The sequence below is a fragment of the Leiobunum rupestre genome, chromosome 7 (assembly GCF_980474605.1).
Source record: "Leiobunum rupestre chromosome 7, qqLeiRupe1.1.hap1, whole genome shotgun sequence".
In the NCBI taxonomy this organism is placed as follows: Eukaryota; Metazoa; Arthropoda; class Arachnida; order Opiliones; family Sclerosomatidae; genus Leiobunum; species Leiobunum rupestre.
Genome location: NC_143390.1, coordinates 25,830,568 through 25,853,942, shown reverse-complemented (window position 1 = coordinate 25,853,942; position 23,375 = coordinate 25,830,568). Strand labels below are relative to the sequence as shown.

General features: G+C 37.9%; 4 protein-coding genes across 6 annotated transcripts in view; all 4 read right to left on the bottom strand.

The window, feature by feature from the left end:
* The window catches only part of N (neurogenic locus Notch protein), a 64,142-nt gene extending 55,031 nt beyond the window's left edge, over window positions 1-9,111 (bottom strand). Inside the window, exons 1-2 of the mRNA XM_090154864.1 lie at window positions 8,544-9,111; window positions 5,980-6,058 (exon numbers count right to left, since the gene is read on the bottom strand). Of these exons, the coding sequence (XP_090010990.1) occupies window positions 5,980-6,058; window positions 8,544-8,628 (164 nt within the window). The 5' untranslated portion in view covers window positions 8,629-9,111. The remainder of the gene's footprint in view (window positions 1-5,979; window positions 6,059-8,543) is intronic.
* Window positions 9,112-9,540: 429 nt separating this feature from the next.
* Window positions 9,541-11,708, bottom strand: LOC149935395 (gastric triacylglycerol lipase-like). Its single transcript, XM_090153574.1, has 9 exons — window positions 11,541-11,708; window positions 11,274-11,478; window positions 11,094-11,208; window positions 10,879-11,026; window positions 10,710-10,814; window positions 10,486-10,650; window positions 10,358-10,429; window positions 9,961-10,026; window positions 9,541-9,889 (listed from the first exon to the last, which is right to left on the bottom strand). The coding sequence occupies exons 1-9, from the start codon at window positions 11,706-11,708 to the stop codon at window positions 9,605-9,607; spliced, it is 1,329 nt and encodes a 442-aa protein (XP_090009700.1). The 3' UTR covers window positions 9,541-9,604.
* A 140-nt stretch (window positions 11,709-11,848) lies between these two features.
* Window positions 11,849-15,220, bottom strand: LOC149935394 (calcyclin-binding protein). Of its 2 annotated transcripts, none has more exons than XM_090154755.1 (7): window positions 15,002-15,220; window positions 14,726-14,921; window positions 14,329-14,425; window positions 14,165-14,261; window positions 14,000-14,094; window positions 13,812-13,928; window positions 11,849-12,054 (listed from the first exon to the last, which is right to left on the bottom strand). In XM_090154755.1, exons 1-7 carry the CDS (start codon window positions 15,020-15,022, stop codon window positions 12,015-12,017), a joined length of 663 nt encoding a protein of 220 aa, XP_090010881.1. In that variant the 5' UTR covers window positions 15,023-15,220; the 3' UTR covers window positions 11,849-12,014. The 2 variants fall into 2 exon arrangements, with proteins under 2 accessions (XP_090010881.1, XP_090010880.1); XM_090154754.1 differs by having other exon boundaries at window positions 14,726-14,924; window positions 15,002-15,219.
* A 3,317-nt stretch (window positions 15,221-18,537) lies between these two features.
* The window catches only part of LOC149935392 (uncharacterized), an 89,112-nt gene continuing 84,274 nt past the window's right edge, over window positions 18,538-23,375 (bottom strand). Inside the window, exons 4-7 of one of the 2 annotated variants that reach the window (XM_090154750.1) lie at window positions 20,430-20,518; window positions 20,215-20,354; window positions 19,926-20,089; window positions 18,538-19,816 (exon numbers count right to left, since the gene is read on the bottom strand). In XM_090154750.1, coding sequence (XP_090010876.1) covers window positions 19,625-19,816; window positions 19,926-20,089; window positions 20,215-20,354; window positions 20,430-20,518 — 585 coding nt within the window. In that variant the 3' untranslated portion in view covers window positions 18,538-19,624. The remainder of the gene's footprint in view (window positions 19,817-19,925; window positions 20,090-20,214; window positions 20,355-20,429; window positions 20,519-23,375) is intronic. The other variant, XM_090154751.1, reaches the window with a different exon arrangement.

The window sequence follows — 23,375 nt, the reverse complement described above, 5'->3', positions numbered from 1 at the left end:
TTTTTTCTACAAAAAATGACGTCATCACCGCAGTCCATAGAGGTATTAAACGAGACAAACGGCACAAATCAACTATTAGTTTTGGCTCGTACTGCTGATTCCCTATATCACCTTCTACATTTTGGTCAGACAGTTCTCTTTTGCATTCTTCTACGATAGCACCGACCCAGGTTTCGAAGCTTTCAGAATGGTCTTCACCGAAGCCTTGCTGGTTGCCCGTATCATTTAAATGATCAATTTCATTATCCAGGACTTCTGTTATATTTTTCTGGACAGAATCCATGTCTTCTTTCACACCAGTGGCTACTCTTCTCGTCAACCATTCCTTCCTAACCTGACAAATAGTTGTTTCGGTGGTTTCGCAGATAAGGCCTTGTGTTTCAGAAATTGCAACTGTTATAACTGCTGTTAATAAATTTTTCATATCGTCCAAATTAGAACTTTGTACAATTTGTCCCATCGCTCGTAAATAAAATTCTTTGGTTCTTCTAATTTTATTCTTCAAACTTGGCCAGTTACATATTAATTTAATAGTGTGAGCCACGTCACAACGAACGAAACACGATGGTAGTTTCGTCTCTTTGTTCTTCAAAACTATCAGATTGAAGCATATTGATAAGTAGTTATTCAGTGAAGTTGAATCACTGAAAGATCGACAGACCGCCGATAGCAACGCCAACGACATGTCAGTAACCACGGTCTTGGGCGGAATCCCACCTGATCTCAGCCACACATTTAGCCAGTAAGATATGACGTCAGAGTTGTGTGATTCTGATAGCATTTGTACCACTGGGTACTGTTTATTTGTACGTGTATCTCTGACCACGAAAACCAAGCTCTCTAATTACACCTTTAAAGTGACGTAAATCCATCATTATATTTAAAGCAACCACGGGATCCGCGTTTACCCGAGTTATTTTCAAAGCTTCGTGTTTGGCAACCCGTAATACACTAGCTGAAGGAAGATCTTTAGGTTCTTCATCTCCAAATTCCATAACATCAGCGGCTCTGGTTCTTCGAAGGGCACTAGGAGCTATACCCTTTCCAATCATATCATTTACCGCCTCTTTCCTGGCCAAACCAGATAATGGTCTTTTCTTTGAAGAGTCGTGTTTTGTTTTAAAATTGCCGACGATTCTACATCTTAATTGCACATCGAAGTCAATTACTGGCTCATTTTGTATTTCTCCATAAAAATTTGACTTGCAAATTGTGCAATGCCCAAATATTTTACCATATATTTCAGCCGACCGGCTTAATTTCGCTCGTTTAAAGGAGATTAAACATGGTAATTTTGTATCATTAGTAAAATGTCGATGAATGACATGGGTCCAGCTACCTTTCTTAAAAACTAAGTAAGGCCTACTTGGTTGTTTCGTAATTTTTGGCTCGTTTTTCTTATAGATAACATCTGTTGGTGACATTTTTTTGTATTCTTCTGAAGTAATCGTCAAGTTAAATTCCATTCTTTCTTCATTTGATTTAGAACTTTGCGAGCCGCTTGACGTATTAAATGAATCCGAATGATTTGCAGATTCTCCTTCATCGCATTCAATATCGCTACTCTTTTGTGATTCAGTGTCATCTGTCTTCTCGGTTTCATCTTTCTTGTCTCCAATTCCCAAGTTCTCCAAAATGTTATTGTAGTTTTTTCGGACGTACGTATAAAGAGCATTGGCACTCATAGACCCTTCTAACACCATTGACATATCCTTCCATACAGACCGCGATTTTCCTGGAAACTTATCACTACTGAAAACTTCATCTGCATGTGCAATTATTACTCTAGTTATATTCTCGGTTTCCTCTTTACTCTTTTTCTTAAACACCATTTTACCGACTGGCTTTAAGGAACTTTAACATCTAGTTACTTAACGCAATAAATAAAACTCAAATCGCTACCGAACTGCACGAAAGGCCCGAACGGAACAAAATACTCCAAGCTTTAAGTATTGTGGGAACCGTTATACTTTGACCTTTGCTTTGGTTTTTGCTCACGTGTTTTAAATTGGACTAGGTCCATTTTAGAATATAGGTGGACCAGTATAATTATCTTGTAGAAATAAATAGCTCCGTTTCCATTTTCAAAAAGTAACACCTCGCCTCTCCCTACCCCCTTGTTAGCGATCCTCTATCTTGCTTTTATTACCCATTTCACACCAATTAGTTCCACGGTCCTCTTTGTAACTATCCTGCTAAAAGTTTGGTGTTATCTTTCCAAATTGGTTTAAATTTTTTAGCTATTGGTAGCGCAATATTCCGAATTTTAAAGATAATATCCGTTGTTTATTTATTTCATTTTATTTATTTATATTTATTTATACACTATTAATTACAGATCTTAAATCCCCACTTAACAAAACTTGTTTCTTGGGGTTTTCAGTTTAGTTTACTATAATTTTTATCAAAAATCATACTTGCATTAATGACATTACTAATGATATTATTACTAAGAAGATTGCTCATAAACAATTTTTAATTGCCCCAAATACAAAATTGTCGTACTTTTGTTGTTTAGGACACTTTTGATAGCACTACTAATCAACTTGGTCAAAATATTTCTATATGATTTGTTCCAACCGAGGGGCAGTTCACTCCCATGATTAAATCGGCACTCTTGGTTGATTAAATCTGATTAAATTTGATGTCTGCAGCTTTGGCTGTATTAAATTTAATCCGATTAAATTTTTAACCTTGATTACTTCTGCACTCTGCGAAGGAGATAACTGCTCCTCGGTTCCCACTTTATAAAATTGCAAGTAAGTTTTTCAATGACCTACTTACTTTTATTGTGTTACTTCTGATACTATTAATAAATAGACTGCTCATAAATTGTTTTTGTTTCGGTCAGTTATATTAGAACCGCTCCCAAAACATGAAGTCGTATTTTTACGTTTTTTTACTTATGATACAACAACCACCACAAATCGATTCTAATCAGACTGTTCATACATTATTTGTGTCGGACACTTATGTGACATTGATTCTATGCAAGCTTTGTTTTCGGTGGTGCAAGGTGGGTGCAAATAGAATATAGGGAAAAATGACCTTTGGAAATTCGGGGGGGCTGGCCATTAAGTTGGCCCCCCCAGTTTAATTTTGTCGGTGCAATCCGCCCTGTTCTGGTGCAAGCTTTTATTTTGGTGGTGCAAGGTGGTGCAAGGTGGGTGCAAATAGAATATAGGAAAAAAAGACCTTTGGAAATTCTGGGGGGCTGGCCATTAAGTTGGCCCCCCAGTTCCTTTTGGCCGGTGGAATCTTCCCTGTTCTGGTGCAAGCTTTTATTTTGGTGGTGCAAGGTGGTGCAAGGTGGGTGCAAATAGAATATAGGAAAAAAAGACCTTTGGAAATTCTGGGGGGCTGGCCATTAAGTTGGCCCCCCAGTTCCTTTTGGCCGGTGGAATCTTCCCTGTTCTGGTGCAAGCTTTTATTTTGGTGGTGCAAGGTGGTGCAAGGTGGGTGCAAATAGAATATAGGAAAAAAAGACCTTTGAAAATTCGGGGGGGCTGGCCATTAAGTTGGCCCCCCAGTTCCTTTTGGCCGGTGGAATCTTCCCTCTTCTGGTGCAAGCTTTTATTTTGGTGGTGCAAGGTGGTGCAAGGTGGGTGCAAATAGAATATAGGAAAAAAAGACCTTTGGAAATTCGGGGGGGCTGGCCATTAAGTTGGCCCCCCAGTTCCTTTTGGCCGGTGCAATCCGCCCTGTTCTGGTGCAAGCTTTTATTTTGGTGGTGCAAGGTGGTGCAAGGTGGGTGCAAATAGAATATAGGGAAAAAAGACCTTTGGAAATTCTGGGGGGCTGGCCATTAAGTTGGCCCCCCAGTTCCTTTTGGCCGGTGGAATCTTCCCTGTTCTGGTGCAAGCTTTTATTTTGGTGGTGCAAGGTGGTGCAAGGTGGGTGCAAATAGAATATAGGAAAAAAAGACCTTTGAAAATTCGGGGGGGCTGGCCATTAAGTTGGCCCCCCAGTTCCTTTTGGCCGGTGGAATCTTCCCTCTTCTGGTGCAAGCTTTTATTTTGGTGGTGCAAGGTGGTGCAAGGTGGGTGCAAATAGAATATAGGGAAAAAAATGACCTTTGGAAATTCGGGGGGGCTGGCCATTAAGTTGGCCCCCCAGTTCCTTTTGGCCGGTGGAATCTTCCCTGTTCTGGTGCAAGCTTTTATTTTGGTGGTGCAAGGTGGTGCAAGGTGGGTGCAAATAGAATATAGGAAAAAAAGACCTTTGAAAATTCGGGGGGGCTGGCCATTAAGTTGGCCCCCCAGTTCCTTTTGGCCGGTGGAATCTTCCCTCTTCTGGTGCAAGCTTTTATTTTGGTGGTGCAAGGTGGTGCAAGGTGGGTGCAAATAGAATATAGGGAAAAAAATGACCTTTGGAAATTCGGGGGGGCTGGCCATTAAGTTGGCCCCCCAGTTTAATTTTGTCGGTGCAATCCGCCCTGTTCTGGTGCAAGCTTTTATTTTGGTGGTGCAAGGTGGTGCAAGGGGGGTGCAAATAGAATATAGGTCTCTGATAAAATTTCGGGTTGCTGGGGGGGCTAACTTAACGGACCCTACTTGGGTTCGAATCACATAGCATATTTATAATATTAGTACACTGCATTATTGGATCACTTAGCGGATTTACAAAGCCCGCACATTTCAAGGTTTAGTTCGAAAGTGGCAGTGTTTTCACTAGATGCTCTATGACACGTACATAATGTTCTTTCATTTTCAAAATACCGTGAAATTATAGGAACATATTATAGGAAAATAAAGGAATTTATAGGAAGGCATTAAAAAATTAGCTGGGAAAAACAAGGATTTTAAAATTTATTAATTGATAATAAAAATGTGTATTTTTGGATTTGTTCAGACGATTTAAAGACTTCTAAGGGTAAAATATCTATTTTAATTTCTTCAGACTTTATAGGGTATTATAGGAAATTTAATGAAATTATAGGAGAAAAAAAGAAGGACGTTAAATTACAGGATAAAATAGGAAATATGGGAACCGTGGTCACCCTGGTCAAATTATAGGAATTTATAGGAAAACAATCGAAATATAGGAAAAATTATAAAATAAAGGAAATATTCTATAAACTAGCAAATTATATAAATTACAATGAAATTGGTTCGTAGATTAATCCCGATTTGGAAAAAGCTTAGAGAGAATAAAACAACATCTTAGACGTTCCCCGACGTACTTAGCCCGTCTATAGAGTGCTATCAGTTGATGCGTTTTTAAAGGTTAGTGACGTCACAGCCGTAGCTTCCGTAATGGTTGTCATGAAAACTAGCGTTTTTTCTCAATAGACGTTTAACATTGGTGACGTCGCCGGGTTTCAAGCTGCTGGCACTCTATTATTCAGAGATGGATAAGTCTGAATAACCAGTTTCTACGTAATTCCGTACAAGGTAGGTTTCGTAACACTTATAAAAGGTTAATAATTTCCCCGAGAAACACCACTAACAAGGGTTTGAGAAAACGCGTATCTCATATCGGACCCGTTATAAAGACGGCTGAACAATCAGAAGGCATCATTTGCGTTCTAATTAGTCGCGATGACAATGAGAGAAGACGCGGAAAAGGGAACAATGAATTCGACGAGACGACAAAGACAAAAAGAAGAGGACCCTTAAAGGGGGCAAATGAGGAAGGGAACTAACGAAAAAGAAAAGTCAAACCTAAAAAAAAACCGTAACAAAGTAGCATCCGCTATTACGAGCCAGGACAACGCTTTCGTTTCACGCGCTTCAATATTGGATAGAACGGGAACCTATAGCCTCGGGTTGGAAATATAAACCAGAAATAAACAACGCGATTCGCTCGCGAAAGAGCGTAGTTACCTATCTACCAAATCTGTATTTATATCCAAAGCCCGAAGCCGATTAAAATAATACAAACACGATCTATTTTTTTTCGTTGGCCGATAGATGACGCCAGTGAAGAAAATGTTATAATTTTTCCCACGAAATGATATTTAAATTTGTAGGTACTCACTTGCAATAGGATTCTCCCCGAGGGTTCGACACGCAGGACGCTCCATTTTTGCAGGGATTTGGAGAACACGACACCAACCCTGCGAAAGGAAAACAAAGTTAAAAGGGGGGTTATTATTGTCGCGATAAAAAATGCATGGGTAATTAACACGGAAAAGGGGTAAGTCAAATTACGAAGAATAAAATCCAAGATAATTGTTTTATCTTTTGGTCATCGAATATCAAGCTCCATTTATTTCCAATTTTAAGTTTGACGGGAAAGTTTGTATCGGTACTTTTTCATGAAATTTTAAATGCACCTTTGTCTCGAATATTAATTTATGCAATATGAAATTATGAATACGTGTGAAGGTAGAAATCGGAATGTATATTTGGCAAAATATATTTTTTTGAACTTTTTATTAAAAAATAAAAAGCAAAATAAGTGGGCCTTTCAACTATCTTACAAGGAGACATCCCGAAGTGTAACCCACCGATTTTGTTCAAACTCGGGGGATTGGTAGCCCTTCATGTATCATGAAAAATCCTAAAGGGAATTTATTCAATGGGCAGTCGTTTTGCCATGGCAACGAAAAATGTTTTTGACAACACAAAATATTAAATTTTCCAATTGAAAATAACATGGGATTTTGACCTCAAATTGATCAGTTTTGATGTTTTTTTTTGTCAATTTTTATCTATTTTTTCTATTTTTGGCATTTTCGAATTTTTGAAATTTGTTAAAATGTTTCACAGGGGGTCCTAGGAATCGGTCAGAATCCCATGTTATTTTCAATGGGAAAATTTAATTTTTTTTGTTGTCAAACATAGTTTTCGTTGCCATGGCAAAACGGTTGCCCATTGAATAAATTCCCTTTAGGATTTTTCATGATACATGAAGGTCTACCAATCCCCCGAGTTTGAACAAAATCGGTGGGTTACACTTCGGGATGTCTCCTTGTTAGTAGCAATATGTAAAAAAATGTATATTTTTGAAACATTTTGCTTATAGTGATTGTGTTTCGTATGAAAATCTGATGATGAAGTCTAAAAAAATGTTTATGTCTAAAATATCCCCTTTTGATAAGAAGAGCGGGTGAAGACGTTGGGCACCCCCACAAAGGCATAGCGTTCGGCAGGCACCCGAGAGCGAGCATCTTTCATCCCCCGCCCGGATTTCGCCTTCCCTCCCGTCGCTGGCGCGGTTCAAAAGTATTGCCCCTCGGGCGGCCCGTAGATTCTATAAAACACACATTTCCCCTTGAGCCGGCTGTCGTTCGGGCTAGAGTCGGTCGAGGAAAAAAGCTCGAGCCACGAGCGTGGGAACGGCGCTCGGTAAAAAGCGCGCCGTGCCTTCGAAGACTCCCATTGGTGGATCTCGAGCACGTGACCCCGAGCGAAAGGGGGCCAGCAAAATAGAGAGCGAGACGCTGTTGGAAAACTTTTCGCTTCACTCAATCTCACCCGACACTTAGATAAAAGGCGGGGTAAGGATAAAGGGCGAATAAAATGGCGCAAACTCCGAGCCCACCTGCCTTTAAATGAACTATCAGATAAGCCGTAACTAAATAAAGTAGAGGGGCAAAAAAAATAAAATAAAAGTTGGATAAAACTTTTCGTAGAAAACTAGACAAAGAAAGCCTACAGCCCGCTTTATATATCCAGCAAGGGGTCAAAATAGCGTTATAGGGGGCACTACAGGGCTCCCCCCTTTGTTTAAGTGTCAATGGTAAGCCGACGCTCGATACCAGGGACAACTGATCTTTTGGCCTAAAAAAGTTTATTAATATCGTAAAATATACAAGTGTGTGAAGAATGTTTGATTCCGATAAGCCTTAAAATCTGTTTATATCTGTCGCAGGGTTCCGAAGACAAACTGATAAAAATTATTCCCGTATAATTTCCTAAGATAAACGACTCAAGACGAGCCGAAAAGTTCCCTTTCAACGGCACTCAATCGGAACTGTGACGAATAACTGGCAAATAAAACGGAATCACCGTGAAAACCCGACATTAAATTATTATTCGCGCAAAATGGGGGCCATATTAATTAAATAACCGGGCAAATGAGCCGTTCAGTTTTTCTATAGTGAAAAAATAAAGCTAATAGCACCCGTAAGGTTTGAATCCTCCGAGGTTTTACGTCTTGTTAAGCGTTAGAACGAGGGGTGAAGGACTAAAATTAGAATAGGAGAGAGAAATCTTAACACCCAGTCTCTCCCCTAGCTAAATTTAGCTTGTCGGCACTTTGAAGCTACCCCTAGTTTGTTTTACAGAGTTAAAGACAAGTATGTGTTCTTTCCTAAGACACTTGTTAAATGGTGTTTAATCAGCCGTGTAACTCTAGTTCACTTGTTTGTGTGCAAAATAAGTCTACGTTGAAAACTAAATTAACAATATCAAAAATTCGTTTAAACTTTATAAAGGTAACTTTCCAAGGGCCACAAGAATAAACTTGGGGTCAATTTAAAAATGACAGACACAACGCGTAAGTCAAAAGGTTAATAAAAAAATGGAAATTAAGTTGTTAGTGAGGGTTTTTCTTTAGTACACAACAATTGATGGGTTTTAAAGATAACGACTTACTATGCTTACCTCGCACTAAGCCTACTGTCGACCCGAGAAAAACGGCTAGGGAAAGGAACACGCAAAAATGCGGTTGGTGCCGCATTCCGCCGCAAATCTTCGTTGTCTAGAATCCACGCTAAATAAACAGTTTAGTCACAAAACACATCCACAGAGGTAATCCAAGTATCGAGGTATCCAGTAATTTTATCATTCGCGCCAATTAATTTAATAATTATAGTTAATTAACTAGTAACAACACGAAAAGTTTAGAGCAAATATCACGTTAGGCCCACCATGTTTCGGCCCGTCCACCGATCTCACGAGAGGACCTGTTGTCTGCTCGGAGCTCACTCGTAAAGTGGCAGTGAAACTTTTGTGTATCACTCCGCAACGTCCCGCGACGGAATAGAGGGAATTTTAATGTTTTCAACCCGAATTTAACCTCACAAAGCGTATATTAATTTATTAATTGACTTATTTTAACTAAATAAAGGCTCTTTTACACGTATAAAATACTTTTTAAGTTATATTATAAATGGACTACTTTCGAATCAAACGGCCGTAACTCAGCACGTCTCTCTCGCTCCGACGCTACCGAGATATTGCCCCTAAATGTTGACTGTCCCGCATTTCATCCAACTCCTCATCTTTACTCCCCTCCCTCATCACCCCGTGGTCGTACTGAACTGTGACGTATTTTGGCATGTAAAAAAACTTTGCAAGCAACTCGGATTTCTGAGCAAATCAAATGATGAAGTACATGAAATAAAGCTACGGAGAAATTCAAATAATATTTTTCACGATTAAAATAATAACATTTATTTACAGACATGAAAACAACCTTACATGCATAATTGCTAAACTTGATGTTTATTAATGGTTACACTTTAAAAATAAAATACGTTTAATGCCATTTATACAAAATACGCTATAAAAAGTTTGACTCAAAAAATTGTTTAATAATTAAATGAAATTTATCGACAAATAGGAAAAAAAAGATCGCGTTCTAGGGAAACGGGGCTTTGAAAGTTTCAGTGGAATAAAACTAAACTAACACCCTGGCTCCCTCTATCGGCGGATCAATTAAACTCCAATCGCGGCAATTTCAAACCCTTTTTCGCCGAATCCATGAATTGAATGACGCGATCGTACACTATTTCTTTCGCTTTGATCGAATAAACGAAATCAATGTGAGAAAAAACTTTCACGTTTGATTCCCTGTCAACTATAACATCCAGAACTCTGTTTGGCAAAGTCTTTCTTAAAAAATTAACATCGGTTTGAACAGAAATGAAATCAGTGGCGCTGGAAAACAGTGCTACGGGTGTTATTATCCGGCTTGTGTTATATAGAGGCGGGTGGGACTTAAAATCAAAATGTAACAAAATTAGCCTACAATTACATAGAGCTGACGAATTGTGCAAATTAAACATACCTGACCGTATACTTCCATATTTATTAATTGTCCAAAATCGTATTTTTGGAACTTACCATTGTAGCTCTTAAAGAAAACCAGGAACGTCATTTCAGGATTTTACAGGAGGGGGCAGAACTATAGAGCTCCGGAAAACCAGTTTTTTAAAAGGACAAAAAAACATCAAATTTCATATTTTTGGGATTTTTAATCGAAATAGTTATTGCATATTTGCTATTGATTTTCAGGATAATAGCGAGAACCAAAAATTTCCCAAGATATGCATGAACATTTTAAGATCATAGAAATCCAGGGGGGGGAAATGCCCCCCCTTGCCCTACCCAAATGACGTCCCTGAAGAAAACAGAGTACGTTTAAAAAATAATCTCAAAAACTAACCTAAAAATGTAATAATTACGTGAATAAACTGAAACAATGTATCGCAACTGGTACCCGCTGGGGCGTGTGATAAATAAACTGGAATTCTGGTCTAATTTTAAGAAATAATTTAAAAAAGTACCATGTATTATAATTTGGAATACTTACCATATTAAACATTTCACTTGACTCAGGCCCAAGGAGAAAATAGACAGGGGTCCCACAAAATATCTCTCTGACAAAACCAATTTCGCAAAACATTTTGGAGATAATTTCAAAGAATTCGTAGCTTGGTAAAAGCTCGTTTTTGGCTCCAATTTCTTCAGTGATCCGCTTTTAAGACACATGTTTTTAATTTTTTTAAGTTGACATATTTTTTCCTAAATCCAAACCTTTATATAAGGTTTAAATTCATTGAAGAAAGGAAGCAGAATTTTAGCTGGAGTTTTGAAATTAGGAATGATGGCAACTGGTGCTAATGCAATGATCGCATGAAACTAATTGATTTAAAAACATTATACATTTCTAATTATGAGGATTTTGTAATGAAAGAAATACTACATGTTCTCCGTATTCTGGTCGCTCTGATAAAAGGGCAAATATAGCCATGTTTCCCAGGTCGTAACCGATATAAAATATTTTGCTAAATGTCAATTCTATAACATAATCAATCATTGCAGGCAAATCAATTAATGCAAGATCATCAATACTAAAGGGAACGAAATTTCAAGTATTAAAACCACGTAATATTTAGTAATGAAAATATTTTATATAACCAGAAACTATAAAAATTTGGATCATCAGGTTTCATGAATAAATTTCTTTTACTGTATGTGTTTCCACGGAAGTTACCCATAAAAACATCATAGCCTGCATCAGCTAGGAGAAATCCTTTAGAAATAGAATAACCATATATGTAGAAATTTAAATAAATCTCCCATAAAATGTAACAATACCTAAACTGTTATGAGGAAAGTTGATGACCCAATCAGCACTGGAAGTGAAAAGGCCATGTTGTAAAAACACAACTGGTCTTTTTGGGGAGCCTGACTCTACATCTTGTTTTTTTCCAGGAATTCGATGTATTTCTAATAAATACCCATCAGGAGATACTACTCTGTGAAGTTCAAATGGATACCCTTTGTTGGTAATTAAGTCGGGCTAAAAATATATAATTGAGATGTCTAGGTGTAATGAAATGGTAATTCAATGAAATAAACTACCACAAAGACATCAAAATCAGGATCATTAAGATTACTGAGAAACAGTTCGTCAGTATTCTCTATACTGGACTTGATAGATAACATTGAGCTCATGAAAAGTTCAAAATTACAGTACACCACGGAAGTGAGACTAAGCAGCGAGACAATACCAGAAGTTGTAGCTGACATGATCTGAGGTTCAATGTGAAATGGCTTAAAATTAGGAGGTTACAGCGCAAAATACATAACAGATGTTTAGGATTTATAACGTCATTCCCCCCACCCCCTCTATTTGCATTACATAAATAGGTAAATGACACTTGGAGATGCTCGTATAAAACAAATTTAATATGAACCCATTTAAAATCAAGGATAATGTCATACACAGTATTAATTTTTTTTAATATACATGATTTTTGTTTGTTAGAAAACAAAGATTAAATAGAGAAAACACAGTTTGCCAAAGTTATTCACAACTGACAAAATATTTAACATTTACAAGTCCACAGTGTCTTTCTTGTCTCTAGCTTCAGTCCTGTGGAAGAATAAATTAAAATTAAATATTCTGGAAATGATTCAAAGAAAAAAAGGTAGTGCACCGATAGTGCCAAGTACATTTACGACTACCAGCTTTGGGGATCAAGAGGTCATCTAATTTTTGGATAGATGGGTGGGTATGATGTATGAATTCGTTTGATGGCACTTTGTATCACCAACTGCGAATTTATAATAGCAACTCTCATCCATTATCTATGTTATTATGGAGAGTAATATCTCAAATGAAAGGTCATGATCTGTTTTTAATAAATGCTCGATGGCTTTGTTCTTATTATGCATGGTTTGGCTTTTACAGGGTTAGTACTAAATTTTCGGATTTCAAATACCCATTTTTTTGGCAATATCCCAGACCTTTTTGGTAATATTCCTGGTAATTTGCATGATTTCAATTAAACAATTTTTTTTTAATACCACTAACTTAATTATATTTTATAACAACATAACTTAATTATATTTTATAACAACATAACTTAATTATATTTTATAACAACATAACTTAATTATATTTTATAACAACATAACTTAATTATATTTTATAACAACATAACTTAATTATATTTTATAACAACATAACTTAATTATATTTTATAACAACATAACTTAATTATATTTTATAACAACATACTGAAAGCGTCTTTTTCCTCTCTTGGGTAAAGGTACCAGACATGAGCACCCAAGAGAAGATACCTTATTTTTATCTGCGATGCAGTTTGTCCACTAATAAAATTCCTTTTACCATATTATTTAAATCCCTGACTTTTTCCCCCAATTTGAAAATCCTAGACTTATCCAGGTTCCGTACAAACTCTGTTTTAAGAACAAAAACCAGATTATCTTAAAATCGAAACCGAGCCAAATCCAAAATCTGGTTTTTGGCCACTGGTAATTTAAACAATTTTGAATTTTCTTCTGTAACAAGAGAATGTCGTAGTTTTAATAGCATTGTTTTAATCTATTATACACCCATGGAGCATTACTATTATGGCATATATCATTTTGGGAGTACCTATAATTTAATTTGGCTTGGTTTTGTTTAATAAGCAGTCTATTTAATCTAGCTTCTATAGATATTGTTCATTCAGGACTTCAATATTCCCTCAATTGCTATATGAAATAACTCCTCGTATAATTATGCTAAATAATAATGTGCGTATGTAGGCGTCGTAAGGGAAAGAAATATTAAGTCTACAGATTGGTGTACAGAAATAAATTGTAGAATTTTCAGGCGATTGAAAACCAGGTTTAAGCTCTCAAAAGCTTAATCAAGTAAAGCCCATAGAACATAAATTAAAGAGACAATACTCTCTATTAATAATGTAGATAGAGAAGAATACCATAAATATGAAGTAGCTGCCATCTGGGAGCAACAAACAAAGCAACCCACATAAGGAGATCGTAGCTAGCCTTTAAACACGCTAACGCAGTGTTGTGTACAAATTTCATTGGACGAACCTATACGCTGAATGTTTTACAGAAAGGCGGAAGACTATTTTCCCCTTCCAACAGCAGCAGGCGCTAAAGCGTCTAGCCAATGAAAATTGTGCACAAGAAAATCAACGACTTTTGACGGGTTGCATTCTCCTTGCGTGGGGTGCTGTGTTTGTTTCTTACATTGTAACAGCCCATCTATACAAAATCCCATTGCCAAATGAGCTATTTTGGCCACCTGCCTCACAGATTAATTAATGCCATGAGTGAGAGAGAAATACCAATTTGCACATTTATTTTAATTACCAGGCTTTAGCGATTGTTTTTTTCATTTCATCATCACCATCATCATACATCTGCTTCATTAAGTGCATAATGCTTTTGCTTGGGTCCTCATCATCGCCTTCTTTTGGTTTAACTTGTCTGAAATCAAAACTTTTGTGTTACTCAAAGAGTTTATCTGTAGTCAAAGGACCAAATAACTCTGCAAGTACCTGGATTCCTTAGCTTTCTCTTCTGTGGCGGTAACACAAGCCCACTTTTTAGGTTGATCTTTTCTTAAGAAAAGAATGACCATATCTTGTTTAACCTATGGTAAAAGAAGTGTTTCATTTAGAAGCGATAAAAATGGTCATTAAGTAAACCAATTTAACTTTTACCTTATGGTAACTTTCTGCGGGTTTTATATCAGAAGAAAAATTGGTTATTTTCAAGGAATGAACTTTATTCTCAACTGCAGCTTGAAAATCAAGTGATCTGAAATACAGGCAATACTTCAATTGCCTTTTGCATTCTTTCAAAATATGGGTGTCATTTTATCTACCTTTGGGTATATGTTGTGGTGATTGCCTCTTGTGCCTGGTTATGAACGTTATTTAAAGTTATGTAAAGTTTGACAAACTTGTCAGACTGATCCCAAGCTGAAAAGTGTTCACGCAATTACTACAAATGGTAAAAAATCTTAGTAGCATTAATATTTGAGGGTGCAATATTCTCCCCCTCATACATCAGGTAGATTCTTTTCGCTTATTACTTTATTTACTCCTATTTCTGAGGAAGGGTAAAAAGCGTAGCAAACACACTTAATAGTTAATGCTGCGGAGTTAGTTTTCACCACTCGAAATGACAAATAAGTTTCTTTTAAGACAAAAACAGAACATTTTTTGTCTAAGAATAGATGAAAAGAATCTCCCTTCAGTGTAAAAACTATGACATTTTACCATAGTTAATTATTTTAACAACACACAAATTAGACGCTCCCCCTTGTGGGATATTGGATGATTTTGGTGTTTCAGGCTTATTTTTTTTGCCAATGTCTTTCTCCACTTTCTCAATTTCTTTTGTCAACAGTGTCTTAACATTACTTCTCATTGACAAGTCTTTTAACTTTATTAATTCATCAAGATCCAACTGAAGCTGCTATTAATCAAAATAGTGGTATTAAGTATATTGGCTTCATGCTTCAGCAAACTGAGCAAAGTTGAAAATGTATTTACCTCTACAACATTCGAAGCCATTTAACCGTTAATATTAATTAATATTAAAACACTTGATATTTTCTTATAGCGATTCACAGTTATCACACTTCTTAATGCGAAATAGCGATCGAATTAAACTATAAATAGTTGTGTTCAATGATTTTTGTTTAGTTTGATATCAAGGTTGCACCAACGAAGCCTAACAATGAGCATTGACTTAGGGAATTTTCTGGAAAACGTTGACTCAGTCCAGCGTTGCCAGGTGGTCACCAAAACCAAATTATTGTATCAAGACCGGAAAATTATCGATTTTAGAAAAAACATTATACGCTTGAAAACGGCTGGTCAATTTTAATTTGATCGGAATATTTACATTAAACTTCGGTTGAAGTTATATTTATGAAAAATCAAAAATTTTAATAATGCTTAAATCAAGTTCACCGTATTGAAATATCTCTACTAAAACAACTCTATAAACAAAAGTTAGTTTTAACCGGCTCTCTATCAAATTCGAAAATTATTGTACATTATTGAATCGTGAATTACCGAATATAACGTACTATAGAACGCCGATAACATTCTCGTACGGCCCAAAAATTTACTCCAAATTATCGACGTATATGATATATATCGTATGTCTGGCAAAATGGCATAAAAGTGTGCCGAGGGCAAGTAGTGACGTCACTGTGACCAAAGGTAATATAGACCTCGTATCCTAGATTCGAAATCACTGCCTTGCGCGTAGTCATTAGCGTTTACCCACTTGACTTACTGCAGCTGGAATTCTGAAAAAAATTAGCTTCTTAGTTACTATGGCAACAAACTATAGATATTGTATTACAGAACCTGTGGGCTGATTTTCGGAGGTCACGTGCCGGAAGTGGGTAATCGCTCAGTTACAAAACCGTCAACTGAATTTCTCTCTAAATTCGAATCTAGGGTACAGATTTATATTTTTGCTTTCCCCCATGACTATCTACTTTAGTGCAATGGCCGCCATCTTCTCATGAATACCACCTATATTTTGAATATTAAATTTAAATTTGAACAAATTTTCAATCATCTTGTACATTAACTTAATAAACCCAATAGGAATTTTATCGAAAATTAATTTTTGAGTTACCTGGTTTTGGAAATAAGGTAGCGAAACGCGAGTGAGTTAGATGGCAGCTGTATCAATTGGCACCAAATTCAAATATGACAATAGTGCGTACGCGGGTTGTGGGGTCCAGCGAATTGGCCAGAAATCTCATTTAAAATTAAAATTTATTAATGCAACAGAAAATGTATTTCAATTCAATGTAATTCAACCAAGTCGCTCGTCATTTAAAAAAAAAAGAATGTAGATTTTAAGGTGAAAATCGTCAAAAACCACTAAAATTGGAAAATAATTAACTTCTTGGACTCCGATTTAAAAAAAAATGTAACGGGCTATATCACTGACCCCTCTAGATCTAAATTGTTGAAGAATTATGTGGATTGTGGAATACGGCAGCGGCGGCATCGGCTACACTGTGCGTGAGCCCAGTACACACAAATTCCTGACGGATTGTGTGTAAAAAAGCGTTGGCCAGGGCTGTTCAGGATCGTGATTAACTAACATTGTAAGTCTAAGTCCCTTTAAGATAATCAGGAAATAGTTTATTTTTCTTAAAGAGATAGTGACAGACTTTTTTCTTATATAATATTTTTACATTAAATATATAAAAAGACCATGTTAAGTATAGTGGTAATATCGATTTTAGTTAAAAAATAATTATTCACTATTAAATTTTAGATTTTAAATGGAAAGGTCGGCTTCCCCGCAAACTCCGGGTTTCATATTGCTGACGTCATTCGCGGGTATTATCTGCCGCTGCCTTGGCCGCTATAGCGAGCCGAGAGATAATATTTAGAGTGAAAACAGAGGGAAAATAGCGACTTCCCAACCAAATACAACGTAGAATATGGGTGAGTTTGCGGGGAAGAGAACATTCCACAAATAATTTAAAGTAAATTTTCATAATTTAATACTAATTTAAAGTGGTATAACATATATATTTTCAAATTCACAGCATTAAACTCTATCCAATAAAGGTCATTAAGTCAAGAAATGTAACTGTGCTCCAAGCTGTCACTATCTCTTTAATAGAAATCGTAGATATATGAAACAGAAAACCAATGAAGCAAATTCGTTTCATTTGTTACAAACCAAGGAAATCGACTTGCCTGTGTTTGCGTTTCAGCCTACATTTATGATAAAATATTTAAAAGTGCCAAAAGTGATCGAATTAGAATCTATTTTAAAAAGTATTGCGTAATATTATTTTTAAAGGGATTGTTATCAATCAGTACCATATTTTCAGGAGCTTAGTTAGTTTATGGCGCTTTAAGTCGTTGAGACATTGCCAATGCAATTACTTTCCCATGAATGATGACGTGACTTGACGTCATGCGTAAAATTTACTTGATCCGAGTTGGAGTTGAGAGCAGTTTCGGTGCAGCCTAATGAAAAACAGCATTAGTCACTCTGTTTCATCACGGGTAATCTACTCATTAACACGCCTTGGTTTTACCATAAGTGTATAATATTGATACATAGGTGTGACACTTCCTTTTCTTCACATGCAAAAGTTTTACTGAGAGCTATTCTTAAGATAGACTGCATTACGGGCTCCGTCGCCGTTTTGCGTCCGCTTGCTAACGCGTCACACGTAGCCTTTGACAGCGCCTCACTAGGGGATATTTTATTTTTCACAAAGGGGGTACCCGAGGTGTTTATTGCCGATTTTGTTCAAAGACGGGCGTGATGTAGACCTATATGAGATATTAAATTTCCCAAAAGGAGACGTTGCACTACCCATTCGATATGCCATGGCAACCGAAAATGTTTTGACTACTTAAAACAAAAATAAGATTTTTTTTCTTATTTACCCAAACATTGTACAATTTTACCCCAAAAATGTTCCAATGTACCCAAAATTGATGAAATTTACCTAAATGTGGTCCAAATTACCCATTTCGCGATTTTAATTTTTTTCTCTAAATTTTCGTTGGTAAGTACCCTGTGAAACCGAGAAAATCCCATGCTTTTTTAAATGGAGATTTTTTTATTTTAAGTGGTAAAAAACATTTTCGGTTGCCATGGAAAATCGAATGGGTAGTGCAACGTCTCCTTTTGGGAAATTTCATACCTCATCTAGGTCTACATCACACCCGACTTTGAACAAAATCGGCAATAAACACCTCGGGTACTCTCCTGGTCAGTAAAATATTCCCCAAAGTGACAAACTTATATTATAGACTTCTGGTTTTACTTACTATCTTGTACCACGAAGGGCAATCTTGGGTTAACAAGCAAGGTTAGTAAGAACTCTTATCTTCAAGTTCTGCTTGTAAAATAAAGTTCTAGCAAGAATTATGGCAGCCATCGTGACGTCATTCGCGACTATCTTGGCTTTGATCAATAGGCTTAGAATATTTAATTTAAAATGAAAACGCAGTAATAATATTTGAAATTATTTTTTTATTTCCTATATTGCACTGAAAAATGATCAGTTACAACATTCAACATAAATAAAATGTTATTTCTTCATTTCTAAGTAGACTTTGACAAAGAACATTGACTTCGATTTTTATTAGTTACGCGCGAGTCAACGTTCAGGCCTATATTAGGAAATTCTAAAGATTGAGACCAAAAGTAAAAAGTTTCATATTGCTCGAGACAGCGAACGTAAAACACCAATGTCGTTAATACATCAGCCTATAAAAGGCTTAACTATAATTAATATCGTTAATTAGCGTTGATATTATACATTTTCATTTAAATAACGAGCAAAATCTTCGAGACAATGACGTAACCGTAACTAGTTTTCGTAGTGACCTGCACCGCGAAATTTGTAAAAATTTCCGTTTACGTATCGTTATTTTTAAAAGTTCATTGTGGAATGTTTCAGCTTCTTTCCTAAATATACGCCGGGGTCAGAAGGTTAGGCCGAAGCTAGTAGGCCTTTGTCCTAATAAAATAAATAAAAACCACAGATAAAACACCGAAAGTTGACTGTTATTACTCTCAGTATTTATAGTTTGAAGTTTATCACGTTTTCAGCTTTGTCTGAATTGGACACCACATTTTACGCACAGCCTCAAAGAGTTCCGAGAGAGGAAAAGTGAAAAAGGAATATTCCTTTTAGGAGTGAAAAGACTACGCTTAAAATGACGATTAAAGTTTGAGAGAGAGAGAGATAGACCGAGAAGAGTTAAAAATACGCGGATAATAGACGCTAGTTGCGCTTGAGTGTGTCTATTACTCGTGGGGGGATGCCCCCTCCAAGTATTCCGGGTGGCGCAACGTTCAGTCGTTGGGAGAGAGAGAGACCAGCTTTTCACGGCGAGGTCGGGTCACAGGGGTCACGCGTAACCCGACCGTCGTCAGCCCCGGATGTCATTCGGAGGTGGGCATCATCCGCGAAGGCTTTCCAAACGGGAAGCTCAACTCGTTCATTTCGCTGCCAATAGTTCTTTCGAGTAGTTTAAAAGTCAGAGCTCTAAAACCGTCTCGCAACAGCCGGACCCTCGTTCCGAAACCCAGTAGAAAATCTTGGGAGAAATCGAAACGAAGGGAAGACGCGACAATAGAGCGTGAACTGTTCACCGGAGCGTTCACCTGTTGTTGGTGGCGTTGTTGGACGTGTCACGGGCGAGTTCCAAGTAGAGCTCGGACTGCAGGAAACGCAAATAGGCGTCTTGTTCCAACAAGCCTTGGATGCGTCGCTGAGCCGGGTCGAACGATGATCGCTCCGGGTTCGTCAGGCAGTTGGAAATACCGTTTCTCGTCGCCGGGTCCAAATTGACCTGAAAGCGTGTTAAAAGGAGGGATTTGAGAAACTATCGCGATGACGGGTCGTCGCCCTGGTAGCGAACGACAGTAATTGTCTGGAAAATATTTAATTAGTAGACGTACTTCTTTGGGACTCTGAACGGCGACGTAATCCTGGTAGATCTTTCTGGCTTTGGTGGGTAATTTATTGGGGCGGCTTTTCTTGTAATCTTCGCACGCCAGCCAGAAATCAATGTTCTCCTCGCTAAACTCTCTGGATAGAAAAGCTCGAAAAAGTGCCAAACCATCTACGCGAAGAAAAAGCAAATGTTAAAAACTCACGACTGCCAAACGCGATTCTTGGAAAAAGGAGTTTCTATTTTTATAAAGTAGGCGGCTGTAGAAAGGACGAAGAGACACGGCGGAAGCTTACATTTACTGTTGGTCAGCTCTTCGAACGATTTGGCCCATTTCGAAGCGTCCTCCGTGCTGGGTCGGACAGACTGCGGTTGCAAATTCGTCTCCGTATTGCGACGCCTCAGAAAGCTCAACCTTAGCTTCATGTCTTGAGCTCTATTAAGAAAGTGACATTTGAATTCTATCGTTTGGACGAGTTAGTCTCGGAGCGTGGAGTTAGCGTATACTTACAATGTTTTTCGACTCCTTCTGGGGGTCCTCTCTTCGCTGTCCTCTCTGGGAGTGGTACCGCATTCCGCCGATTTAGTTTTGCTTACTGGCTATAAATACAAAAAAGGAAGGAGATATCTCCGATTAGAAACTACGCGTTTCAAACAACAAATAAAAATCTCGCCCGCGCGTTAATGGAAAAAACAAAATATGTACGTTAAAGATAGCTTATCGCCGTTGAAGAGAGGCAACGCTAAATACCGGGTAAATAACGCGATAAATATTTCCTTATATACTCACAGTGGGTAATCTAAAAAACTTCATCTTCGTAAATTACACGTAGACTTCCGAGGTTATAACGCGCCGGGAGATAAGCGCCAACGAAAGAAACGCGTCAACGAAAACCCAAGGCTTTGAAGAGCAAACGTTCGACGCGTTACGATTTCCGAAACTACCTCGCTGCTCCGTGTATCAAACTCTGAGGGAACTCGAAGCGAACTGAGCGATGCGGCTGGAAAGGTTGCCAGGAACGAAAAAAGATGGGGATGAGACGGGGGAGAGAGCTGATGGATGAGTGAGAGTGGGACGATGCCGTTCGTTGGGAAAGGGGGGGGGGCAGAGGACGGATGGACATAACCGGACATGTCCGGTTATAATCCGATTAAGTTCACCTTTTATAGAAAGTCGAAAACGCGGCGAGGGGCTTACGTAATGGTTACACCTTCGGCCAAAACTTTTCAGCCATCGTCCTAATGAAAGGTGACCGATGACGATTCTCGAAAAAAGGATGACGAAATAACTTCCAATAATATCAACCGTCAAGCGCTCTCTTATTTAGGCTGGTGAGTCCAATTGAAAAGGGCGAATTGACAGTAACCGATTTTCCCATTTTAAACGGACGATTAATGGACGTTATAAATCCGCGCGTGTGTTTGCTAAAGTCAGCCAGACGGGAGGGTTTGGAGCAAAGCCTTCAAGGTTGAAATTTCAATACGAGCGAGCTCCCAATCACGACCGTCAATTCACGTGTCTCGAACAGGTGCGCGTTATTACTCTTCTCCAGAATGTGACAATATAAGTGTCTCCGCCGTCAAAGCGGCCGAGATAATAAATATTGTAATTTCTATATCACGCGGCAAGATTAATTTCAAGATCGAGAAAATCGACGATACGAAAATGTTGGAAGATTTCTCCAATGCTAGCGAACGGCAATCACGAAAAATTATTTGGGGGTAGATATTTATCGAGAATATTGATCTAATAGACGCTTAAATAAAACCTGTTCAGCGATTTGACTAGAATAAGTAACACAGAGAGCCAGGACATACTTTTAAAAGCGTGATATTTCAACATAGAAGGGCTCGTTCAATTTCGCACGCGCCTCCTTAAATAAAAAACGAGCGCGCGCTATCATTTTTATCTACAATAATAAAACTAACATTAACACGTGACTATTTTATTCAGTGACTCGCGCATGCGCGTACGGGATAATAGAAATAGAGAGCGGCATTTATTGAAGTACCTATTATTCAATCCTTTGTAATTCCACTATTTTATTTATTAATTATTTTAGGGCTCTAAGGTGGTGCTTAAGTTATTATTGTTATTATTATCATAAAAATTACAACGATCTATTCTCGTCTTGCAAAAAAATGAGAGCTTGAATTGTCGTGCCTCGGGTGCCCTTTAAAGGCCACCTGCCGGTAATTTCGCGAAGTAATTTTTGATTCCATTCGCTTCATTACTTTGGGTAAGACGCGCCGAACATTCTTGAAACTCTTTTCGCGGGACAAAGCTCCGAAAGTCACGAGATAAATAAAAAATAAAAATCCTTCGAAACTCTGCCAAAAACCTAAACGGTGCTCCTTTGACATTTGAAAGTTTTCGGCGTAGCGCCCTTACAGAGGGCCACCGAGAGAAAATGATAAAACCGATATCGCGAAACTCTCCAGAGTTACGTAATGGGTCATCTCAAATAAATCCTAAGAATATAATAATGTCTTTTAATGATCCCCGCAAATGTATTTTTATAACAGAAATCCCCCCGTGTTTCCGTTATTAACAATCTTACGTAAAAGATTATCATCGAGTAATTGGTCGAGATGTAGAACTGATCTAGGCAAGATGGAGGCGGGGCGGGAGAAGGTAAGGTGAAGAAAGGCAGTTGCCACGGCAACGGCCTAGGTTTTAGCCGTCCGCATCATCGGCGGACGCGACAGGGAGGGAGGAAACAGGGGGGAAACGGAGGTAACCTTTCCCTGGAAGGCCGCGATTGATCAAGGGGCGAATCTATTTTGGGAACCCGAGCACGAAAGCGAAACTATTTTTTCCCTTTCAGCCGGGGTTATCCCTAAACTTTACCTGATATCTAGGTAAAACTTATTTTACTAAAAGCTTCCGACATTTTTTTAAAGTGATGTAAAAGTGTTAGCGCAATATTTCGCGGGCAATAATGTCGTGTGTTATTTTAGGACCGAATAGCTCGATTCTGGAACAATGGCGTCGTGACCCGGACACGCGTCAAGAGTCACCTTTTGCTCTATATTATTATAGACCCGCGATGAACTTAATGGAGCAACGGGTAAATATTGAACAAATTGCGTCAAGACGCGAAAAAGGCGTTTGTATGTTAAAAAGTCTATTTCGGACGCGAACGAACTTGGTCGTCGTAATAGAAGAAGGTTCAAGGTTATTGTACCGCAGTAAGACGGTCACTAAGCTCGCGATTCTAGATTCTAACCAGTCTCAGCTACCTCGCGACAGACGCGTTATAAATTGCAATCTCAAGGTTTGAAACGCGTCGAGTGGGCCGAATACGCTATTTATTAATTGCCTAACACGTTGCAATTAGAGTTACTGTTTAAAGATTACAAAAAAAAACATTCGGCTTTGAAGTATCGTATGGAGAAATCGAGACAACCTAAGTTTTAGTTTCACAATGTAGCTTTACGACCAAATTTATGGCGA

Excerpts from the sequence above, each read along its gene's own strand:
- LOC149935395 (XM_090153574.1), bottom strand. The coding sequence starts at position 11,708 with ATGTCAGCTACAACTTCTGGTATTGTCTCGCTGCTTAGTCTCACTTCC. Across the intron at positions 11,209-11,273 it reads CTTTCCTCATAACAGTTTAG|GATTTCTCCTAGCTGATGCA; the intron begins GTATTGTTACAT and ends CTATTTCTAAAG. Across the intron at positions 10,430-10,485 it reads CAAGTGAAATGTTTAATATG|ACCAGAATTCCAGTTTATTT; the intron begins GTAAGTATTCCA and ends TCTTAAAATTAG.
- LOC149935394 (XM_090154754.1), bottom strand. The coding sequence starts at position 15,022 with ATGGCTTCGAATGTTGTAGAG. Across the intron at positions 14,426-14,725 it reads TGTTAAAATAATTAACTATG|CTTGGGATCAGTCTGACAAG; the intron begins GTAAAATGTCAT and ends AACACTTTTCAG. Across the intron at positions 14,262-14,328 it reads ACCACAACATATACCCAAAG|ATCACTTGATTTTCAAGCTG; the intron begins GTAGATAAAATG and ends CCTGTATTTCAG.